This window comes from Lonchura striata, chromosome 6 (assembly GCF_050655825.1).
Source record: "Lonchura striata isolate lonStrDom1 chromosome 6, ASM5065582v1, whole genome shotgun sequence".
Classification (NCBI taxonomy): Eukaryota; Metazoa; Chordata; class Aves; order Passeriformes; family Estrildidae; genus Lonchura; species Lonchura striata.
In genome coordinates this window covers 29,714,098-29,734,996 of record NC_140708.1, presented here as the reverse complement: position 1 = coordinate 29,734,996, position 20,899 = coordinate 29,714,098, and the positions used below count along the sequence as shown (strand labels likewise).

General features: G+C 45.4%; 1 protein-coding gene across 3 annotated transcripts in view; it reads right to left on the bottom strand.

The window, feature by feature from the left end:
- Positions 1-20,784, bottom strand: part of SORCS3 (sortilin related VPS10 domain containing receptor 3) — a 267,619-nt gene extending 246,835 nt beyond the window's left edge. Inside the window, exons 1-2 of one of the 3 annotated variants that reach the window (XM_085582753.1) lie at positions 19,726-19,892; positions 10,610-10,688 (exon numbers count right to left, since the gene is read on the bottom strand). In XM_085582753.1, coding sequence (XP_085438879.1) covers positions 10,610-10,688; positions 19,726-19,775 — 129 coding nt within the window. In that variant the 5' untranslated portion in view covers positions 19,776-19,892. Of the gene's footprint in view, positions 1-10,609; positions 11,823-19,725 lie in introns of those variants that run through there. The other 2 variants (XM_021536263.4, XM_085582752.1) reach the window with 2 other exon arrangements.
- Positions 20,785-20,899: the final 115 nt, after the last annotated feature.

Below are 20,899 nucleotides of genomic sequence, written 5' to 3'. Positions count from 1 at the left end.
TGCTGACATGGGGAGTCCGGATCTGGGCACTACTTTCTGTAGCAGTGCTTGACTCAGTCCTCACTGTCACCTTCCAGCTTGGCTCCCAAGTGTTTCATCTCCCTGAACCACCCAACCACTACTAGGACTCCAGCTTCCTCTTCTTCCCTTCTCCCATTACACCTCCCCTTGTCTCACCAGAAGGTAGCAGATAATTGCCAGAAATCATTAGGACAGGCAGGGAATTGTACTTTCCTTCTGGGCAAAATACCCAAAGGAGCCTGAAGCCATCTCTAGCCCTCCAGTGCTTTCCTCCCCTGTGCATGGCTCTGAGCTAGGCCTGTTCTAAGCTGTCTGAATCATCAGCTAACCCTCTAAAGAACTTGCCTCCTCTCACCCCTTCAGCATTCTGCCAGCCCCACTCAAATCCCCCAGCGATGCAGGGCACCCTCTCACCAGCAGCTAGGGAGCTCAGCTGAATGCATTGATTGTTCCCTAGATACTGTTTTGAGGCTGATCCACTAATGGGACACAAGAAAGCCCTGGAGAAGCTCCCAGGAGCCATCCTTGGAGTAAAGCCTGCAATTTTCCCTCACACTAGCTCCCCAGGCCACAGCTACAGACAGCACAGCAGGGACAGAGTAGGAGCCTGCATTAAAAAGCAGATGTGGATGGCAGGATTAAGGATGCCACTGCCCCAGCCTATTGGCCTTTGGGGGGTGGGGGTGACTCAGCAATAGCCAGAGCTGTGTGTTATTACCAACACATTTCCAGCTACAAATTCCCCTGCACAGCACCAGGAGTGCTGCCTTGGGAAAAGTTAACTCCATCCCAGCCAGACCCAATACAAAATCTCTGGCTGCAGACTCACAAATTAGACCCTTTAATGTACCTCAGGATACACCCAAATACTCAGAAAGTCTTCTCAAAATAAGACCTTCTCAATATTTTATTATTAGATATTGATATTTGATATTAGATTACTGTCTATTCTGATAGACAGCTTCAATTGGAAAATTAAATAAACTGGGAAAGATGCTGGGGAGAGGAGGAAAACACACTGGTTGCTGATAATAAACAAGCATGTGTTGCAAGCTTTCCCCAGCCCCTTGGCAACCAAAAAAGTCACACAAGAGAGCAAGGGGCAATTGGACAAGTGGTTAAACAGGATGCTTCCAGAGCAATAGCTTTAGGTGGATAAGGGAAATCTTTGGTACATTCCCACATCTTCACCATCCTGTACTGGTATTACAGACCCCAGATAAATTCCAGGAAGACTTCAGACTATTTGTATTCAATTCAAAGTAAAGAGAGGAAAAACAAGAGCTTAGATCAAAAGAGACCTTTACCTTCATGTCACTTTTGTTCTTCATTTGTTATGCCCATATTAGAAAGTAAAATAAGTTAGGGCCTGTTTATTGGTCCAGAGACCTCTTGGAACATCAGGGTCTGCCTCCATCTGGATTAATTTCCTTTCTCCCCAAGACAAGGTGGCAAAAGCAAACATTCTTGAGCTACCCAACCCCCTAAACCAGGTCTGAGTTTGTCTGAAAATGTTCCCTGGCATGGGACACAACAATGCTGGGGGACATCAATGGCTAAACCATCACTTTCTCACATCAGGCCAAGCATCCAGGAGCAGGGAGCATCCAGGAACATCCTGGACATGTGAAATGAAACAGGCAAGGCACATTCCCCCTGAGGTGGGGGGCTGGGGTTCCACAGACAGAATTTGTCATCATTCCTGGGGCCAGCACCCAGGAATTTATTGGAGAAAAGTCACTGGCTGGAAGCCTAACCTCTGACAGATTAGTGTCTGTCCTAGAGGCAGAAAATCTGGTCCACAGAGATGAAAGTGCTCTGCCTATCCTTCTTTGTCAATAAGCTCAGGGATGGATGACATGCACAGAGCAGCCCTGGCAGCAGGGGAGGTGGCAGTGGACGAGGCTGTTTTGCTGAAGCAGCAGTGATGTCCCTCAGCCCCCTGCCTGCCTTCCACACACACCTTTCCTTTCCACTGCAGGCTTTCCGTACAAGGAATCTCTCTTTGCAAACAGACCTGGTGCTGGCAGAAAGAAATAATCTTTGACACATTTCCTGGAGGTGCTTTGATAATGAAAAATAGTTAAGCAGTGGCAACACCTGACTGGACTTCCTGCTTTCTTTTTATAATTTTAATTAATATTTTTTTTTAGAAATTGTTTAAAAAAAAACCAGAAAAAACCCAAAACAACAGTGAAATATCAGTCTTTAGATAAAAGCAATTTTGAAATCTCATGCTTATATAGCTCTGTAGGCACAGTGGATATTAATAATTCAACAAAATATTATAGTCATTACTATATTTGGCAGTATCACAACAGTGCATTTTAGCAGAATTTCTCTCCAAATCTCATTGCAACAGCCATTAATAAATAAAATGCAATTCACTGCATTAAATGTGTTGTTTAAAGGCTAAATATTTCATCAGAACTAATTCATTTTAAATAATCAGACTAGGACTCTCCTCCCAGCACCAGGACAAATCTCAGCTCTGTACACTTTCTACACTTAGAATGAAATTATGTTTCAAAAAGCAAACCACAAATTGAATTCAACTGGAACATCTATGCAGCAGCTCTTAGACTACAACCCACTGCAGACAGATGGATCACATTCAAACAAGCCACAGGTCTCATAACTTTGTTATGATGTTTTTGCCACCCAAGAAAATTAAGATTGAAAAAATACAGTAGAACTGTTTGCATTTATTGCCTGCCTTGAACAGTGGCCAACATCTGATTCCCTGAGGGAAGGAGACAAAAAAGGCACATTGGTCCAGACCTCAGCTGCCAATAGCTACAGATGACAGTGCTCAGCCAGTGCTTCCCACCACTCTCCCAGGGCTTTGCCTCTCACAGGTGGGGAAACTGAGGCACAGAGGGAAACAACCTGTCCCTGCTTGATGTAAGGCCTAAAGGTTGAGTTCCCACATATTTGTCCATCCTGCAGGAGTGGTGCACATGAAAGCTCCATCCCATTGCCCCTAAGGCACTCATGACTCCCTTCCAGTTACAACTTTCAAATGGTATATTTTTTTACCCTATAGTTTTTTTCTTGTATCTCAGGAATGAGACCAAGTAATTTAGATCTCAAGTGTTACTCCCCCTCCATTCTCAAACACACTCAACCTACCCAGCCATAAACTGGTGAATTTCTAAATCAGGATGAAGAAAAGGGAGTTTGATTTTAGTTTCTATCAACTGGTATCATTAACAAAAAAAATGTTAAGAAACCCACATTAAAAATTAAATACATGACAGCCAAAACTGGAAAAACTCAGACAAATAAAAAAAAAAATCATACGTGCATTTCAGTTTAAAGTTTTCAGTTTACAAACATCTTAAAAAAACAAAACAAAACAAAAAAACCCCAACAAACTAACAAACACAACCAAAAAACACTCTCTAAACTACCTGTCATTTTCTGGCCACCTCCAGAACAGTGTGTGTGTATCCACCCTGCTGACTTACAAACTGACGTCAGCAACGTAATTCCTGTAATTAACACAAAACAACATGACCTTACAATCAAGCCCTGCATCAGACACCATAATCTCTGTTTTTACCCGTGGAGCTCACTGCTTTCCTCCAACAAGAGCACATAAACCTGCAACCTTCTTTTCACTGACTTTATACCAAGACAGCATAGCACAAAGAATCACAGGAGCAGTATCTTCAAGTATGACTTTCTACACTAAAACAACAATGTAATAAGGCCAGCATATTTTGTATCTTCTAAACTGTGCTGAGTTTGCTTTCATAACTACATAATAAATATTTTAAATTTTGTTTAAATTAAAAATAATTAATTTTGTTTTAAACTTTTAAAATAAAAGTATCAACTTTCCATTAAAAAATTCTTTAAACAATTTCTTAAAATTTAGGGAGATGTGATTTTATTTTGTTGGTTGGTTGTGGTTGTATTTGCTTGTCTTTTTCAAACCAGAATGCAAATCCATGCTTGGTCCAAGTCAAAACCGGGGGAGACCTGTCAGGGTGGTGATGGGGGTTAGGGATTAAACCCAAATTATTTCCCTTCTGCCAACCAGCCCACACACTCTCAAAAACACCAAGGCAAGCAGTCAGTTATTTACAGAGCTCTCTGTACTACATATTCTTGATTCCAGAGAGGTGCCAGATACAATTCACTACCAGATACAGCTGTGCTACTGAGCAGTGTGACATTGGCAATAGATGGACTTTTGCTCTCGTCCAGCACATCTGATCTTATGATCCTGGGCACATGTCCAAACCCCATTAAAGTCAATAGAAATGCAAAGAATTCACTGGCTTTGAGTCAGACCTTATATGACAGTGGACAAGAACAGCTAGAGATATTTAACCTGTCAAGGAGAAGAGTTAATGGGAACTTGCTCTAATAAATATACCACCTCTACTGCACTGCCTGCTTGTGCTTTAAGTCATTCATCCTCAAGGGCTAAGAAGCCTTAACTCCTGAGCCAAAACCCAGATTATTTCTCTCAGCATTCATCAAGGCCCTGTAAAGCCCCAGTCAGACAAGCCAGCAGGACCTGAGCTAGAGGGGAACCCAAACCCAGGAGCAGTGAAGGACCAGCACAGCAGGGATAGAGAGGTCACAGCCAGCAATGGAATTCATGAAAGTGACTCAGAGCTGGGGCAATAAGCAAAGCAGCAAGAGAACACCCCACAGCACAAGCCAGGATGGTCTCTACCAAGGCAATAAAGAAGCTCCTTTTTGTTTGATGTGTTGTTTGAACACTTCTTGGTGGAACTTCGCAAGTGAAGCCCTCATCACCACTCAAAGCTACTTCTAAAGGACTGCATTCCTGGATTGCTCAACCCCTCCAAGAGACACCTCTGCTTCACCAGGCAGCTTGATGGCTTCTGACTCTTGGTAATTTATCACTGTGCTAATGCTCTCCTGCTTGCTGTCTGTTATGAAACACAGGTAGAAGCACAGCCTTGCAGATGGAAGAGGCTTTCAAATTCCATCATGTGCAAGCCTGCCAGCTGCCAGAGAAGAGAAAGGCACGTGGGTCTAATTTTCATCTCACTGACATTTCATCAGTGTATCAGCATTGACTTTGAAGGTATTACTGTTGCCCTACTCAGCATCGAAGATGAAAAATACGCCCTTGAAATAAAACATGCTGCTCTGACAGGAGATCCTGCTTCATCAAGCTAAGGTCCTTATCAAGATTTTATTGCAATGGCAAGGATTTAAACCAAGCACAGCAGTTTTATTAAAGAGAGAGAACAAAAGACAAACCAAAGGGTTCTAGTGACAAGTTACTCCAAGCAGAAGTGAGAGATCCAGAACACCATTTCCAGTCTGGCAGAGATCACTCACAGCACTTGGTCTGTCTGGCCAACTCTGTGTACTCTTTATCTACCCAGCCAAAAAAAAAAATTTCCTCATAGCAGCTGTTTCTACAACAAGCACAGAAGAGACTGGCAACCCCAGCTCATGGCTACAGCATAGCACAATGTTTAAAAGCCCGGCTTGCTAGTTTATTACAAACTGTTTCCTCCCTCCAACTTCCATTCAGGAGGTGTTTGTGACCTCTCAAAACATTTACCCCCAGAATCAGTAAAGATATTTAGCTAAGCAGTGGACTGAGAGCCTTTGAGAGATGCTACGTGCACTAGGAAGGGATCCCTGTCTTCTCCCAGAACAAGCCCAACAGCATTTAGGATACAGTGTAACACTGAGATTTTTATTCTAAATATTCCAAAAGAACAGAGACTTGGTAAGTTCCAGCTTGGCAATTCTTACCTTCAATTGTCCAAATCACTGTTTTTATTGCTAAAGCACATGCTAGTGCTCATGAACATCCAAGTTTCTCATCAATGCAAGAAACAGAGAAAGATACTTGCCCATACTAAGGCAATACTTGAGTCTTCCTTCCTTAAGTCACAGACTTAGTCATGTTCCCTCCAATGTCCCGAGTTCAGGACAGTAGAAAAGAAAATACAAGACAAATGGGGGAAAAAAAGTCACAGCCACAAATTAAAGGAGATACATAAAGACACTTAAAGAGCCACACTGGCAAAACTAAGGCTGCACATAGAAATATTAACATTAGGGTCCTTCCCACACTAGCAGAAATAAAGCTCTACTGAAGCAACATCAGCATAAAATCACCATAAACAGAGTGGATTTTAGAACACTAATATGGGCTGAACAGTACCCTTGAAAGGCTAATATGCATTTACTGACATCCTTTCTCTCCCTTCAGTTAAGGCAGGCCAGACCATTTAGTCAGTGGTCTAAAGCTTTAGTTTGCAAGACAGCAATTTATACACCCTGGCAGTGAGAATGACCCATTCAGTCTAAAACAGAAGGAGAAAAGCCTCCTGACAGCATTTCTCTGCCCAGTTCTTGTCTGAGACAACTCCAAGCATCATTCAGCCATGGCATGTCTAACCTGAACTGACCATGTCCCAGACTCCTGGGAGTCAGATCATCTGCCTTCGAATAATCACTTTCCTCCCTTCTTCCCCAGCAGGACTTAGGCACAAAGCAGTACATCATCCAAACGCTATTTAAGTTCCCAGTGGCTGTGCATGCCTTGCTCAGGGGACTGATTTTTTTTTTTTTTTCTTCTGGTGCTAATTCCATCTCTTAGGTTCATTTTCTGTCCGTGCCCTGGGCAGGAGCTGCCATAGCAGAAAGATGCCCAAGGAAAATGCATCAGGACAGGCAAAAGCATGCCTCTGGAGGCAGAGAATTTAAATAAAGAATGAACCTGAAAAAGTTACCAGCTTCCCTGTAGCCAGCACTGTTAAGAAAAAGTCACCACAGGAGCAAAACACCTTCTGGCCCCACATTCAGGAGAGAGAAAGGAAGCACAAAACCGACCAGTGTGCCACCCCAGGGACTGGCAGAGGCTTGTGTCAAAAAGTCTGAAAGAACAGAAAAGGCCACATCTGCCCCATCACAACTGATCATCTATGTTCTGTAGAAACAAGCTGCCAGGGAATGCCCATGCTGCCTTCTCTTTAGGGAATTCAAATTCCATATATGCAGGTAAAAACAAATGGCAAGGTTCTGCCTTCTGTATCATCCTTGAAAGACATCAACCTCTAAAGACACAACATTTGTGCAAGGTGCTGTACATACAGCTGGGTGGGCACAAAGCCTCCCCTGTTCCAAATGTTTGTCATTAAACACAGTTTTCTACTTCTCTTAAAACCATAAAACTCCACAGTCATTTTTTTCCAAAAAAAAAAAAAAAGCTTTCAGCTCAAGACAGAAAAGATTGAAAGGACTAATTGCCAGCTCTTTTCCACCTTACTACCATTTCCTCCCATCTCCTGATCAGCAAGATCTCTAGATGAGAGCAGAGCAGAACTGAACCCAGAAAGGACATGTGCTGTAGGAGAGCTCCAAATTCAGCACACCAAATTCAGCCTAAGGAATCTTGTGTGTAACTCAGGGTTGCCAAATCCAGCTGTGACAGGCATAGGAAAACCTTCACTCTGACTCATACCAAAGCCTGTCCAAGTCACTGCCACTGTGCAAAGGAAAGGGACCTGCAAGTACCATATAATGGCACCAGAGCCCCCAAGTTACAGTGGGGGATGTAGAGACAGAACAGAGGAAAAGCAGGAAAAATCAGACTATGGCCCCAAATCATCCCTGGCTACATTGTACTTAGGTTTTCTAATTATATGCTTATATACCTAGTTCTGTAGTTATCAAGTCACATATCCTTACACACATATAAACATAGGCACAATATCCCCTACATTTCAAAAAACAGCGGTTTTTTTAAACAACATAGTGATTAAAATGGGACTTTAAAATATGTAAAAAAACCCAGGAAGATCCACTCTGTCCCCTCCCATTCACCTTTGAGGTGTTCCCATGTAGCTGATTTTGACACGGTTAATAGCAGGCTTTGTTTTATTAAACCCATTAGGTACCAAAGGCAATAAATGTTACAGCCAACTCTCTTAGGTAAGAATGTGCAGCATTAGAATACACGTGTCCCCATGAGACATGAAACAGAACACTCACACATATATTGACTCACTCCTGTGTCCTGACACGGATCAGCTCTGGCTTCTCACCCCTGTCTCCTCCAGGATGAGCACATGAGGAGAACTCTGGCTCATTCCATCCTGTCTGAGAACAGCATCCACTAGTCAGTGACTTTCATGGCTGTTAAACTTTGTCTTTGGGAAAGAAAATGAGAATCTTCTCTTCTACAGAAGACATAGCATTCTCAAATGACTCAATATTTTATTGTCTAATATTTGATCTCATTCTGCAGAGTTAGACCTGCCTATTTCCCCTTTCTGTGAGTCACTTTTCCATCTCCCCAAACCAGTTTATTGCATTTTTCCAGGAGCACTACAGGAAGCACAAATAAATATTTTTTTTTAAAGCCACAGAAAACTGAGAGGCATAAGAACAAAACCTCAGTGCAACTCAGAAAGGCAGGCTTTGTTGCTTGCAGTATGTGAAGTGGAACAAGTAATGCGGATAATCTGAAATTAATTAAAGGGAAAGGTGGGTACATTGAACCTGCCACAAAGAGGTGCTGTAAAAGCTACACTACCAGCAGTGGTGCCTTCTGATTAAAGGAACAGAGTTTCCAGGCAGGATAGTGAAAAACAACATGAACACTTAATTAAGAAAATTAAAGACTCCTCAGTGCTGACACTGTAGCTGTGGTTTAGGTGCCTTGAAAAAGAAACTTTCTGCTTTGGATCAACAGACCATGCTATGTGTGAGTTAGCACTGGAGAGACAAATTTGGAATCTTTGGACCAATTTGAACTGAACTCAACAGGGGATAAAAGGTCACAGAGGTGCAGAATTCTTCTAAGTTGAGCTGAGTGAAGAAGCAGGCCCCAAAATAATATCTGGCCTGAACCATAAGACACCCAGTATCCACTTTCAGAGCTGGCAGGGCTCCAGCTGATTGATGCATCAATCACAGTGAGCTCTCCAGCACATCTGTAATGCTCAGCCAGGTACACCTTGTGCCACTTTTCACCCCTCCAAACAGGCAGCAGAATGAGGGATCATGACAGAGATGATAGCAAACAGAGAAGAGAGTCCTGGGAGGGCACACAGTTAAGTGCTTGCAAACTTCTGCTGCTGAACAAAATAACCAGGCATTTTGCTCATTTCCCATCCTTCGGAGAGCAGACAGCTCTCACAGACCAGATAAAGTGCTCAGTATGGCTACTGGGCCAGGGCCTCAAAACATTCAGCAGAAATCATAATTTGGTAGCCTGTCCTGGCCAGATCTTGTTCTGCTGTATTCCATATCCCACATTTTTCTGAAAGCCCTCAGTTAAAGGCTCAGCTACCCATAAAGTCTGACCATAGACAGCTGAACAATCTCTATTATACCTCTGTGACACCTGATATGGACACTGTGACTGGATGGGGCTTTATCCTGGTGTTGCTTTATCCAACAGTTGCCAAAATACACCTGAACAAAGAGTCTTTCTTCTGAAATACCAGTTGTCTCAAGTAGCATGGCTATCACACAGGTTTGCAATCTCACTGTCTCACAGGCAAACCTCTTTTCAGGCCAGGTACAAATGTCTTTTTCAGAGGCAGGTGTGCACGTCTGCCTCCCCCACCACACACCGTGAGCACAAGCTGACAGTGCTTCTTCACTTGTAGGTTCATCAGTCTTGTGCCTTGCACTGGGGCTTTTGGCCAGACAGAAGCAAAAACCTGCCCCACTGCAAACACAAGGTTGATGCAAGTTCAGAGAGCCAGTGTGTCTGCCCACAAGTGCCAGGCCCCAGCCCAGACCCCCATCTGCACTCCCATCCATGTTCTCACCTGGCAGAAGACTGCCATGAGGCAACCCAACCAGACCCCACCAAGAGGGAAGAAGGAAAATTCATTTGCCCTCTCGCAGGAGTACTTCACCTGCACCTGGTGTTAGGCAAAGACTTTCCCTTTGGCTGTGAAGTGGGGAAGGGGAAGGCCACCTTAATGACCAAAGAAGCCTACAAGACCCTTGAACTTTGCATGCTTCTACATTATTCCATGTAAGATTGCACAAACAGGCACACAAACCTACATGTGCTATCATCCTAGAGTATTCCAAACAATCCACATAGCTCAGAGTCAACTCCCACTCCCCTGATCAGACAGATGTGATTCCTCTCCTGTCTGCATTTCCAATGAAAGCTCAAATTCATGGCTCCCACAGTCTCATCATGCTGGTTCTAATCCAGCTCAAAAGGAGCTGCAATTTGAAATGGCTTGATCTGCCAGGCCAAGCAGGTAAAGGGATTGGAACAGCAGACAGTGATGATCTTAAAAACCTTTGAGACAGAATTTTGCAATGCTTTAGCTTGATCAATCTGTTAGTGATTTTAGCTGACCATGTTCTACTTTTCTACTATTGAGAGCCCTGTTATTTCCCCTCTTAACTCCTCACCTACTTTTCCTTTTATGCCATCCCTTATTAAAAAATATATATACAGCATCTAAGTTGTAGCAATGAAGTTAAGTCCCATGTTATTTAGTAGCACATCAATATTGATCATTGCCCAGAGTATATCCCTCCTCTCTTGCATGCCTCAGTTTTCTCCAAAAAAGGGGGAAAAAAAGGTTATACTACTGACCTTCCTTTTAATGACCTTCGGATTACACAGCTGAAGGAGACAGCAAAAGATGCTTTTATGTACAGTCATGCCTGCCATTCTGCAAATACAAAATTGGTAGGATTTGGTAGTAAAGGACAGAAAGACTGGAACAGAGAAATGTCTCCATATACACAGACATATACCCCACTGCCCTGCGCAGCAATAATTCACCTCCCATTTCTTTAACATGCAAATAATGCCACAGACCAGCCAAACCTGCCTGCATCTCATGGTATTGATCACACCTGAGAGGGATTTTTCAAACAGGCACCAACTGCAGGGAAAGGCTAACAACCAATTAAAGCTTCCACTCCGCCCCCTCTTCACCTACTGTATTGTGGTCCTAACGGTCCTAAAGCATTTTGGCAAAAGAATCATGTTTTATATGTTCTCTTCCATGCAACAGCTTTTGCAAATGTCCATCCAGTGAGAGTCTCCATGACAGCCCTTCATGCGAGTCAACTCCTACTTGTGGATAGGGAATCCAAGACATTTTAGGCACAATGGCAAGACCACAAATCACAAAGACAACAGGCATGCACAGCCTATTTTCCTCTGGTGCCCAAGGATGCACATCTGAACTCAACCCATACATTTCTCTCTGCCCTGAAAGTCAGCAGGAGCTCTGTGCTGAGTTTTCTGATCCATCAACCCCTCACTGGGGTCCTCCACTAAATCCCCAGGAGAGGCTCAACCCATTTCAGGAGCACCCCAGTAACACCCTTGAAGATAATACCAGCAGTACCCATGTTACAGACTGATGCAGTGTCAAAGCAGTTGCTTCCAGCATCCCAGTTCTCCAGCCCATCACTGACCTAAGTGATTTGCAGCTGCTCAGTCCTAGTGTTTTTTTTTTAAATCCCAAACCTACATTTTAGTCCCAAAGTGTTCAGCTAGTGCAACTATGTTTCCCAGGAAATGTTTCTTTGTCCCACAATGCAGTGGCTGGAAAGAATTCCAATTCTTTCTATTCCTGTACATCCACGAGAAAAGAACGGAGGAACACAAACCCTGAGATTTGTGCAACACCTTCAGCTTGGTCAAGAAGTTAAGGGTGCCAAGTGGCAGGGAGCTGTCACAGGGCAAGCGCATCCGCTGCGGATCGGGCACAGGGAGAGGAGTGACGGAGCCCAGCTCTGCCCTCCCCTGCCGCTGTCCCTGCGAGGACAGGGAGCAGATGGGCAGCGCGGTGGCTCTGTCAGCAGCGCCCCGGGGGGACAACAACGGGGCCGGGCAGCCAGGAGAGGCTCCGCTGCTCCCGCACACAGCCTCGCCCAGAGAGCGGCACCGCCTGTGCAGGCACCAGTCCGGCTGGAGGGGGTGAGAGACCCGGCACAGCGAGAGCTGCGTTCAGGAAAAGGCCTGGCAGCGATTAGAGACAGCACGAAGGGCGACAGCATCAGCCGCGCGGGATGGCGAAACGCTTTACCACGGCCGGGCGTCTGCTAGGACTCTTCTGGTCCCTCGCAGAGGGAAACTCCCGCGGGAGTTTCCCGGACTCTGTGACTCCGAGCGGGTTTCCACATCAATATTTCTGTAGCCTCTGCCTCTCCAGCAGCATTCCCTCCCTCCCTTTCCCAGATGCCCACGCTCCCTCTAGCGCCCGGCTCCGCTTCCCTGACGCCGGCTGCCCGCGCCCCTCCTCGGCCCGGCCGCGGGGACCGCGGGATGATTGAAGCGATGCTGCTGAACTGATGCTGCTGAGCTGAACTGATGCTGCTGAGCTGATGCTGCTGAGCTGATGCTGCTGAACTGAACTGATGCTGCTGAACTGAACTGATGCTGCTGAACTGAACTGATGCTGCTGAACTGATGCTGCTGAGCTGATGCTGCTGAGCTGATGCTGCTGAACTGAACTGATGCTGCTGAACTGATGCTGCTGAGCTGATGCTGCTGAACTGAACTGATGCTGCTGAGCTGATGCTGCTGAACTGGTGCTGCTGAGCGGATGCTGCTGGGGCACGCGGGCCCTGCAGCGCCCTGCGGAGCTGCCTGCCCGGAGATTGCGGCGCATGAAAGGGAAAAAACCCCGTGCCAGCCTCAGCGTCAGGGCTGTGCCGCTCGTTTCTGTGGGAGAGCAATCAGGTCTCCTTCAGCTCGGAGAGGGAGGAACAAAAGTGAGATTTGATCACTCACCATCCATCTTTTCTTACTTTTACTGCATGCTGCGACTCCACTGGTTATGAAGGCTGGAAATTGACCCTAAAGTTTCCATGGCAGATTATTTATCAAGTATGTTTACACCCACACAGACACGTTCTACAAACATGCAGCAAATTTTCTTCAGTTCCCTCTTTCCTTTCCATAAAGGCAGGAAAGGAAACATTTCCATGCTCACCTTTTTGCATGGAGGAAATATTAACAACAATGATGCAGTTCTCTCTGAACATTAGAAAAAGTTAGGATTTGGGATATTGTTTACTTTGGATTCCTACATGGAGTTTAAACAAACCAGGAAACTTGCATGCAAAAGTGTGACTGCAACACAGTATATTCCAGCAAAGGGATATTTCAGCTTAAAATTCCTATTGGGCTTCTCCAACTATGTCACCAGAGCAGTCTCCAACATGGCTCACAGTGTGGGTCAAACTCCCAGAGAGCAACAAACTCTCAGAGCCAAACATGAGACAGTGAAAGGCTGTGCACAAGAGAGGAAAAAACTCATATGATCACAGTCCTGTGGCTGTAATTCAGACGGCATGAAGGGCCCACAGGTCTCTTTGCTACACTGCTCCATGTTTCCTCACCCCTTATTCATTTCTCAGTCTTATTTTCCAATGCTTTAGGATCCTCTGGGTTGAATTCTCCACTAGAGTCAAATAGCCTAGATTAAGCCTACATCAATTTAAACTGAGGATCCAAACAAATGTTTTGCTGTTTTGAGGAATTTCTGCAATTATAGAATTCAGTGCTTCATAAGGAACATGTCATTTAATTTACTGTCTTGACTGAGGCAGGTTGGATTCAACACCTTCAAACACAGATTCTCAATGGAAGATAAACTTGACCAGAGCCCAGCCAAACCTAAACATTAACTCCATACAGAGTTGGAGTTGACAGATCTCCTGCAACATCCTCAAAGCAGCCCCAGCCATGAGGCCTGGCCCTCAATTCTGGTATGAATTTGGAATTGTGTACGAGTGCTGATTGACACAAGAATGCTGCTCTCTGTTCTACCCACAGACATCCAGGGAGCTCAAGGAGCATGATACTCCAGTATGACTTGAGTCAACTCTTGACTGTTTGCAAGACTGGTTTCCAGTATTCTTCAGTGCAAGTAACACTAAAGATCTTTGCCCTTAATGTGTGCTTTTCCCATTAGACAACATTGGTCTCCTATGTTTTCTAAATTTCTACACAGCTGTAAATTTGGAAACTCTCAGAAAGTTTCATCTTCCTACAGCCTCGCCTTCAAGAAAATATTTGTTTTGTCTCACCTCCCTTTTGAAAAAAATCTCTCCTGCCTAACATAAATTATCTGCTCAAACCCCTTTTCAAAAGACTTCATCATCTAATTGGATGAGTGTTTTCCATTATGGAAAAAATAATTAAAGAATCACATAGCTGATTCTATTTGCATTTAATCCACTTCAAAAACTTAGCCACAAGTCCTAGGGCATCATCCCTGATCATGGCAAAGTATGAGTACCGAGGTCTGAAGAGAAACTGCTGATTGGCTCCTCAGATAGGAGCAGTTCTGGTACTGAGCTTGGAACTACAAGAACATCAACAGTTTGCTGTGCCAGGCAGGGAAACGGCCCAGGGAACCTGCCAGTTTCCTGAGATCCACTAACAGTACCCAGGTCCAAACATCAAACTGACTTTGCAATGAAACCAGTCTGGAGAGAAATAGCACAAAAAATATTTTCCAGATGCCTTTTCCCTGGTCTACTAACTCAACACAACCACAACTGAAGTTGTTATGTGTGTTTCATTTTTATTTCCAATCTTCTATTTCTAGGAGTAAACATTTTAGACTGAAATCCAGCTGGGCTTTTGGAGCAGTTACCCAGTGCTGACAACTAAATGCAGCTTTGCCTGCCTAAAGATTTCCCTTCCTCCCTTCCAAGCATAGCAGTCTATTTGGAATTGCAAATATTGCCCATCACACACCGCATTGCAAGGCATCTTAATGAAAAACTACCTGGCACAGTGATCCCACTGGCCTCCCCAGCTTGTAATGCTCCATGGGAGTGAGTAATGTCTCAGCATCCAACCACCAGTACATTAGCAGATCACACCAGAACCCTGCCAAAAGCATTCAGAGGAATCATTCCCGGAAGAGACAGGCTTCACTGGGAGAACTTGCACAACCTGCTTGTCACTGCCAGCCCCCAGAGCTTGCACAGGACAAAGAAACAGGATCGGTGGTAGCAGGAGGTAAAGAAAACCCATTCAGAGCAGAGTGGTTCCCATCAGATCACCATCTTTACATGAGTTTTGAAAACCCCCAGAGACCTTCTGGTACCTTGTTGCAGCACTTCCTTTCAGAAGAAACTTTTCCTAATGTCCAGTAAGACAAACGTTGGGGCTGTTAACACATATTGATCCCTCTTCAACCAAAAAGATATGCTGCATCTTCTAACTCTACTTCCAATGTCTGTAAGCTACTGCAGCATTATTAGCCTCCTCTTTATTATCTTTTCCCAAAAACATCTCATGTTCCAAGTCTTGGCATGAATCTTGAAACCACATTAACTCTAGAAATGACAGTCACAGGCTGACTGGACCAAACAGTGCAACAAGCTGCCAAGACAAACCAGGCCTCAGCCCAGTGTCTCACCAGCTCTCATCCTGCCTTCCCCAGCTTTTGGAGCCTGGATCATGCTGTAAGCATCAATGCAATTGCATGGTTTGCACAAGCAGCAGCTGCACCATTGAAGCACACCAGACTTCCACTGGTTTATCTTCTGCACTGTCCTACTACAATGAGATTTAAAAAATTGCCCTGCTGACATTTTTCATATAGTATGAAAAATCCAACCCTGAGTATCATAGAGGAACTTGGTCTGCTGTGGCAACCTGCAAGATACACATGCCTTAGCCCTCATCTGCTCTTACTGGGGCATAGTAGTGCATTTCTCATCTTTATTCCAGAAGTTTGGGAGAATTTATGCTAGAATTTGGGAGATGTCCCTGCCCATGACAGTAGGGATTTGGACTAGATCTTATTTAAGACTCCTTCCAACTCTTAATATTCAATGATTCTGTGGAGTTTGCATCTGGTTGCTAAAAAAAGCAAAGACATATATACATGGGATAGCTAAAGCATGCAGTGATCATAGCTGCAGCATCTCCATAGCTAGTGGATTAAAAATGTCTTCCAGAGAAAGCTAGAAATGTGCATCTTTTCTTCTGATATTGAAAAAAACAATGCCAGCCACAATGACACAGAATTTGTGGTAATTCCATCACGGAAAAGCCATGGACAAAATTAAGTACTTCCTATAAACAGCTACTTTCATCAGAGGGACGACTCTAACCTAACAAAAACAGTTCCATTTCCCATTCCACCAGTGACCATAACAGGAGAGCAATCCTAGTAAGTGTGTTTTATTCACTGTAGTTTCTCAGAATCTCTTGGAAAATCTATCAAGAAATGAGATAGTGAGGTTTAAAACTGTGAGAGTATTAAAGGTGCTGCTACCTTTTTTTGCAGGTCCTTATCCTATAAATCAGAGAGAGAGGAAGGAGGAAAAGATCACATGAGGAATCAAATAATCTTCACAAGAATGCCGAAGAGAGCATCTGATGAGCAGAACAAGGAAAAATTTCATGCACTAACATAAACATTTAGAGAGGAAAAACAATTGTAGAGGGTACAACTGCTCACTGAATGGCACATCTGTACACAGCATGTGTGTTCAGAGAGGAATGGTTTTGGAAAAAGAATGGCTTGTAGATCTTTTGGGAATAACAGTATTTTTCACTAAAAATCCTCCTTTCTTTATAAAAGCCTTGGCAAGAAAATATGTTATCTGATCTCTCCAAGGTCCCTCAAGAGCTTCATGACCTTGCTCAATAAATGCTTCTATTAGGGCAGATTGATACTTGAAGCCCAAATAGAAGTCTGTGTTTTCCAATATCAGACTGGCTGAATTAAGCCAAGTGCCCTCCATAAGAACATAGAGAACACAAACCTCACTTCTACACAGGCTAGCATTTTTGTATTTTCCTAACGATTTTCACTTCAAGATCCTCAGGTATTGTACAAAGCAGAAATGAATTCTGCTCCACACCACCACTTTGTGGTAGCTAAGTAGTACTATCCTCGTTTAATATGGAAGAGGAGATCCAGAGAGGTTAATTGTCTTTCCTAAGGTCACAGAAAAAGCCTCTGGGCAGGACAAAGCAGAGAACCCAAATTCCCTGATCTCACCAGCTTTTTGCCTCTATCATAATCCTGACCTCACTATCTGCAAATACAGAAAACAAAAGTTTTTTTGCCTGGAAGGGATTATGGTTTAGTAATTTCCTGTGATACAGGGATGTGTGAAAAAAAGGGGATAGGAGATTCACAGACATTTGCTTTTAAAATAACAATACTTTAAAAAGCAGAGGGTTTTAACATTCTAGGTAACAACAGGTTCAGCATCTGCAAAGACCTCCCTTTTGTGGAGTGTCTGCAGATCTTTGCAAAACCATCCAGTTTTTAGGAGTACCCCACTACTAATGCACAAAACTTGATTGATCATGTTTTTAATAACACACAAGTGACAAAAACTGAGGTTTTGAAGCCTGCTCAAGTAACAGAATTGGTAAAAGCAAGCTGTTTGCCCCTTTACTGCTTTGGGAGCCTGAATACAATATAACATACAGACACATCCTACCCACTCTACTCGGTCAACTGGCATAATCATGACCTGAGATAATACATATTGTCCATTTCCAACACACCATCCTTCTGCTTTGCACCTCCTGTAACCTAAGAAAATGTATGCTTTGTGATGTGGGGCTGGGGACCAACGTGGCTGGCAAAAGAAGCCACACTGTTTGCCCAAGTGACCTTGGACAAATTGCTTCATGTTCCTGTGCCATGGGCACACCAACAGTAGAATTAGGCAAAAACTGAGCTGCAGCAGAAAAACAGGCATTGGATTCAGCCTCATCTGTTAATTAATGAAAGAACCCAGGTTCAAGCATATAACTTTCCCTCTACACAGCTAAAAAAAAAATCCAATTAATTACTAAATGCTGTATGTTTTTTTCCAAAAGACAAGAGAGAAAAATTCTCAGAATGCTAGACCTCATATTAGGAAAATCACAAAAAGATAACATTCAAATTTATTATCACGCTCGCTTCTCCCTCCTACAAACACCACACTGGCAATAAACACCAGTCTTTTGCTTTAGCTTGTGCTTTTGAGTTGGAAGCTTTCAATGCATGATATCCTGAGGTGCAAAATCCTAATGCCATGCCATGAACAATCAAGATATTTTCTTTCATTACCCTTCTCAGTCACTTAAAGAATAAGGAATCTAGTTATTTAAATAGCATGTTTCTGTAAAAGAAACCAAGGAGAGAGAATTTTGTGAAAATCACTTTCTGAGCTGTGCTTTAGAAAAAAAAAAACAACCTTTCCCCTGCAAATGCCTATAGAATGAGTTTTCATTGCTACTTTAAGCAGAAATACTCAATATTATTGGAAATCCATGCTGGAAAGGCATGGGGGAGGCATTTAAGCTTATTTTACTCAACACCCTTTGATTCATCATCAAAATGAAACAAAAGAGAGGGCGTATATAGGTTGTTTTCTTCATTACATGGCATGTTATGTTAAAAATAAGTAGTCCTAGAAACAAGTGTAGTGCTGAAATATACCATACAGCTGTATTCTCTTCAATGTTTGCTTTCATCTTTAATGAGAGTGAAATTCATGTCTGGCAAACACAACTGCCTTTAAAAATTGGTAAAATCAAAGTAACATCTACATTGTTGTCAGAATTATTGCCTAAGTAGCAATAAATAGACAAAAAAATCAGTCAAAAAAAAAAAAGTTGAATTGCACATTACAGCCTATAGCTGATGCACAGATAGAGACACATATAGATAAGCTGGTGGACAATTTGCTTTTTCATGCCTAGTAAGTTCCATGAAGAATGCATCTGAAAATGCAGCCAATCTGTTTTATGCTGTTAATTGCTTTCTATTCATTTCCAATAGTGGCAAAACAATAAAAGAGTAATTTTCAAGGCAGTGACAAGATATAATAATCAGAATAATGGGAATATCGCCATCAGACATAAAGGTTTCCCAGAGTCCTTTAGATTACATCTGTTCCCAGACTACATGAGAGTAGAAATGGTATTTCTGATACCAAGTCAAAAGAAACTTCAAGTTTCGTCCACGGCCACCTGCCGGGCGTTGCAGAGCGGGTGTGAGGGAGGGTCCTGCACTGTCACGGCACAGCGTGTGGGCTTTGGGACATGCCCTCCACACACGCACACACACACAGTCCCACAGGCTTCCAGGGACACCTCAGTGGCTCGTTATTATTCACTTCGGGAAAAGGCGTCAGATGCCATGGATTTTTTTACAAACTTTCCACTCTGCTTGCACTACGTGCCTCCCCTCAAAGCTCCTTGACGTGCTGTGCGGTTTTCCATCCCTTAATGAATTAATGGGATCTCTCTTGCTTCCAGCACTCACAGTGGGGCACTGGAGGGCTTTTCCACCAGCCCTGTGCATCACACACCCCAGGCAGGGAGGCAGCGAAGGGTGCCACGGTGTTCATTACATACGGAGAGACCGAGAGGGGGTGCGCAGGGGAGCGGCACACGGGACACGCTGGAGCGCAGAGGAGAGCGCTGGGGCCAGCCCGGCCCTGCGGGGCGCTGCCGCCGCGCTGCCCGGGGACCGCGGCTCTGCCCCCGAGGCCGGGGCAAAACCGTGTTCCCAACTCGCCTTCACCTTTCCCCAGGAAAACTTTTCTCCCGCGGCCATCGCTCCATCTCCCACACCCGCTGGCGACAAGGGCACGGTGCCCGCCCAGCGCCCCCCTCCTCCCCGCACCCCCGTCCCGCCGCTGTCCCGGCTCCCTCCCCGCCAAGCGCCGCCGGACCGGCTCGGCTCGGCTCTGCGGGGCGGTACTCACGCTGCTGTTGTGTCCGGACCAGTGCACCATGGCTTGGTTGTGCGCCGCATCCCCGGTGAGCGCGAAGGTGGTGCTGCTCAGCCTCGGCTCCTCGGCCCCTCGCGGCCGCGCCGCTCTCGCGTCCTCCGGGGGCCCGCGGGGCTGAGCGCGGCCGCCGCGCTGCCCCTCGGCCGCGGGCACCCCCCGGCCGCCGCCGGCCGGCAGCGCCCGGCGCCCCTCGGTGCTCCGGCGGGTCCGCGGCGCCGCCGGGCCCCGGCTCCCGGGCGCGCCGCCTCCCGCCCCCGCCGCGCGGAGCGCCGCTCCCCGCGGCCCCGCTTGGCCCCCCGGCTCCGCGCCCGGCACCGGCTCCGCGCCCGGCACCGGCTCCGCGGCGGCCGCCGCCCCGACCGAGCCCCGCGCTCGGCCGCCCGGCCAGCTCCGTAATCCTCGCGGCGGCGGCGGCTGTCGCTGCTCCTGCCTAAGGCGAGACGAGGAGGACGGCCAGGAGGGCGACGGAGATGAGCAGGATCTGCAAGTTATTTCGGCGCCGGTGCAACACCAAGAGAGAAGTAAGAACCATGTCCAGGCGAGAAAAATGGTGTGGCAGGTCGGAAAGCTGTTGGTCCCCTTCTCCATGCCTTTGCGAAGCGAGTCGGGGGGCTTGCAGAGGGAGGGGGGATGAGGCGCTGCGTTTAGGGCTTTTTTTTTTTTTTTTTAGGAAGAAAGGGGCCGGATTCTAATTATAATATTTATTATTTGCAAAAGGCGCCTCTTTCTCTCGCTCTTCTTCTTTCTCTTCTTCGGTTTTCTCTTGACTCTTTCTCAGCCTCTGAGACGATGACCAGGAGGAAAAAAAAAAAAAAAAAAAAAGGAAAGAAGTGGGGGGAAAAAGGAAAAAAACTCTCCCCGGTAGTTGGATTCTGTTCCTTACTGTTGCTGGATATTTTTTTTTTTTTTTCAAAAGTGCTTTTCAGTGAAACTGTTCACGTTCAAGGATTTGATCAAGTGAGAGGGTACCACCACACGGGGGGAGGAGCCCCGAGCCTTGCCAAGCCGCCGCCGCCGCTGAAATACACCGCCGAGTCACCCGCCGCGCCGCGCCGCGCCGCCGGGGGCCGGGAGCGGGGCCGGGGGCGGGAGCGGGACACCGCGCTGCACCGAATCAGCTGGAGCATCACCCAGCCTTTTCTCCTGA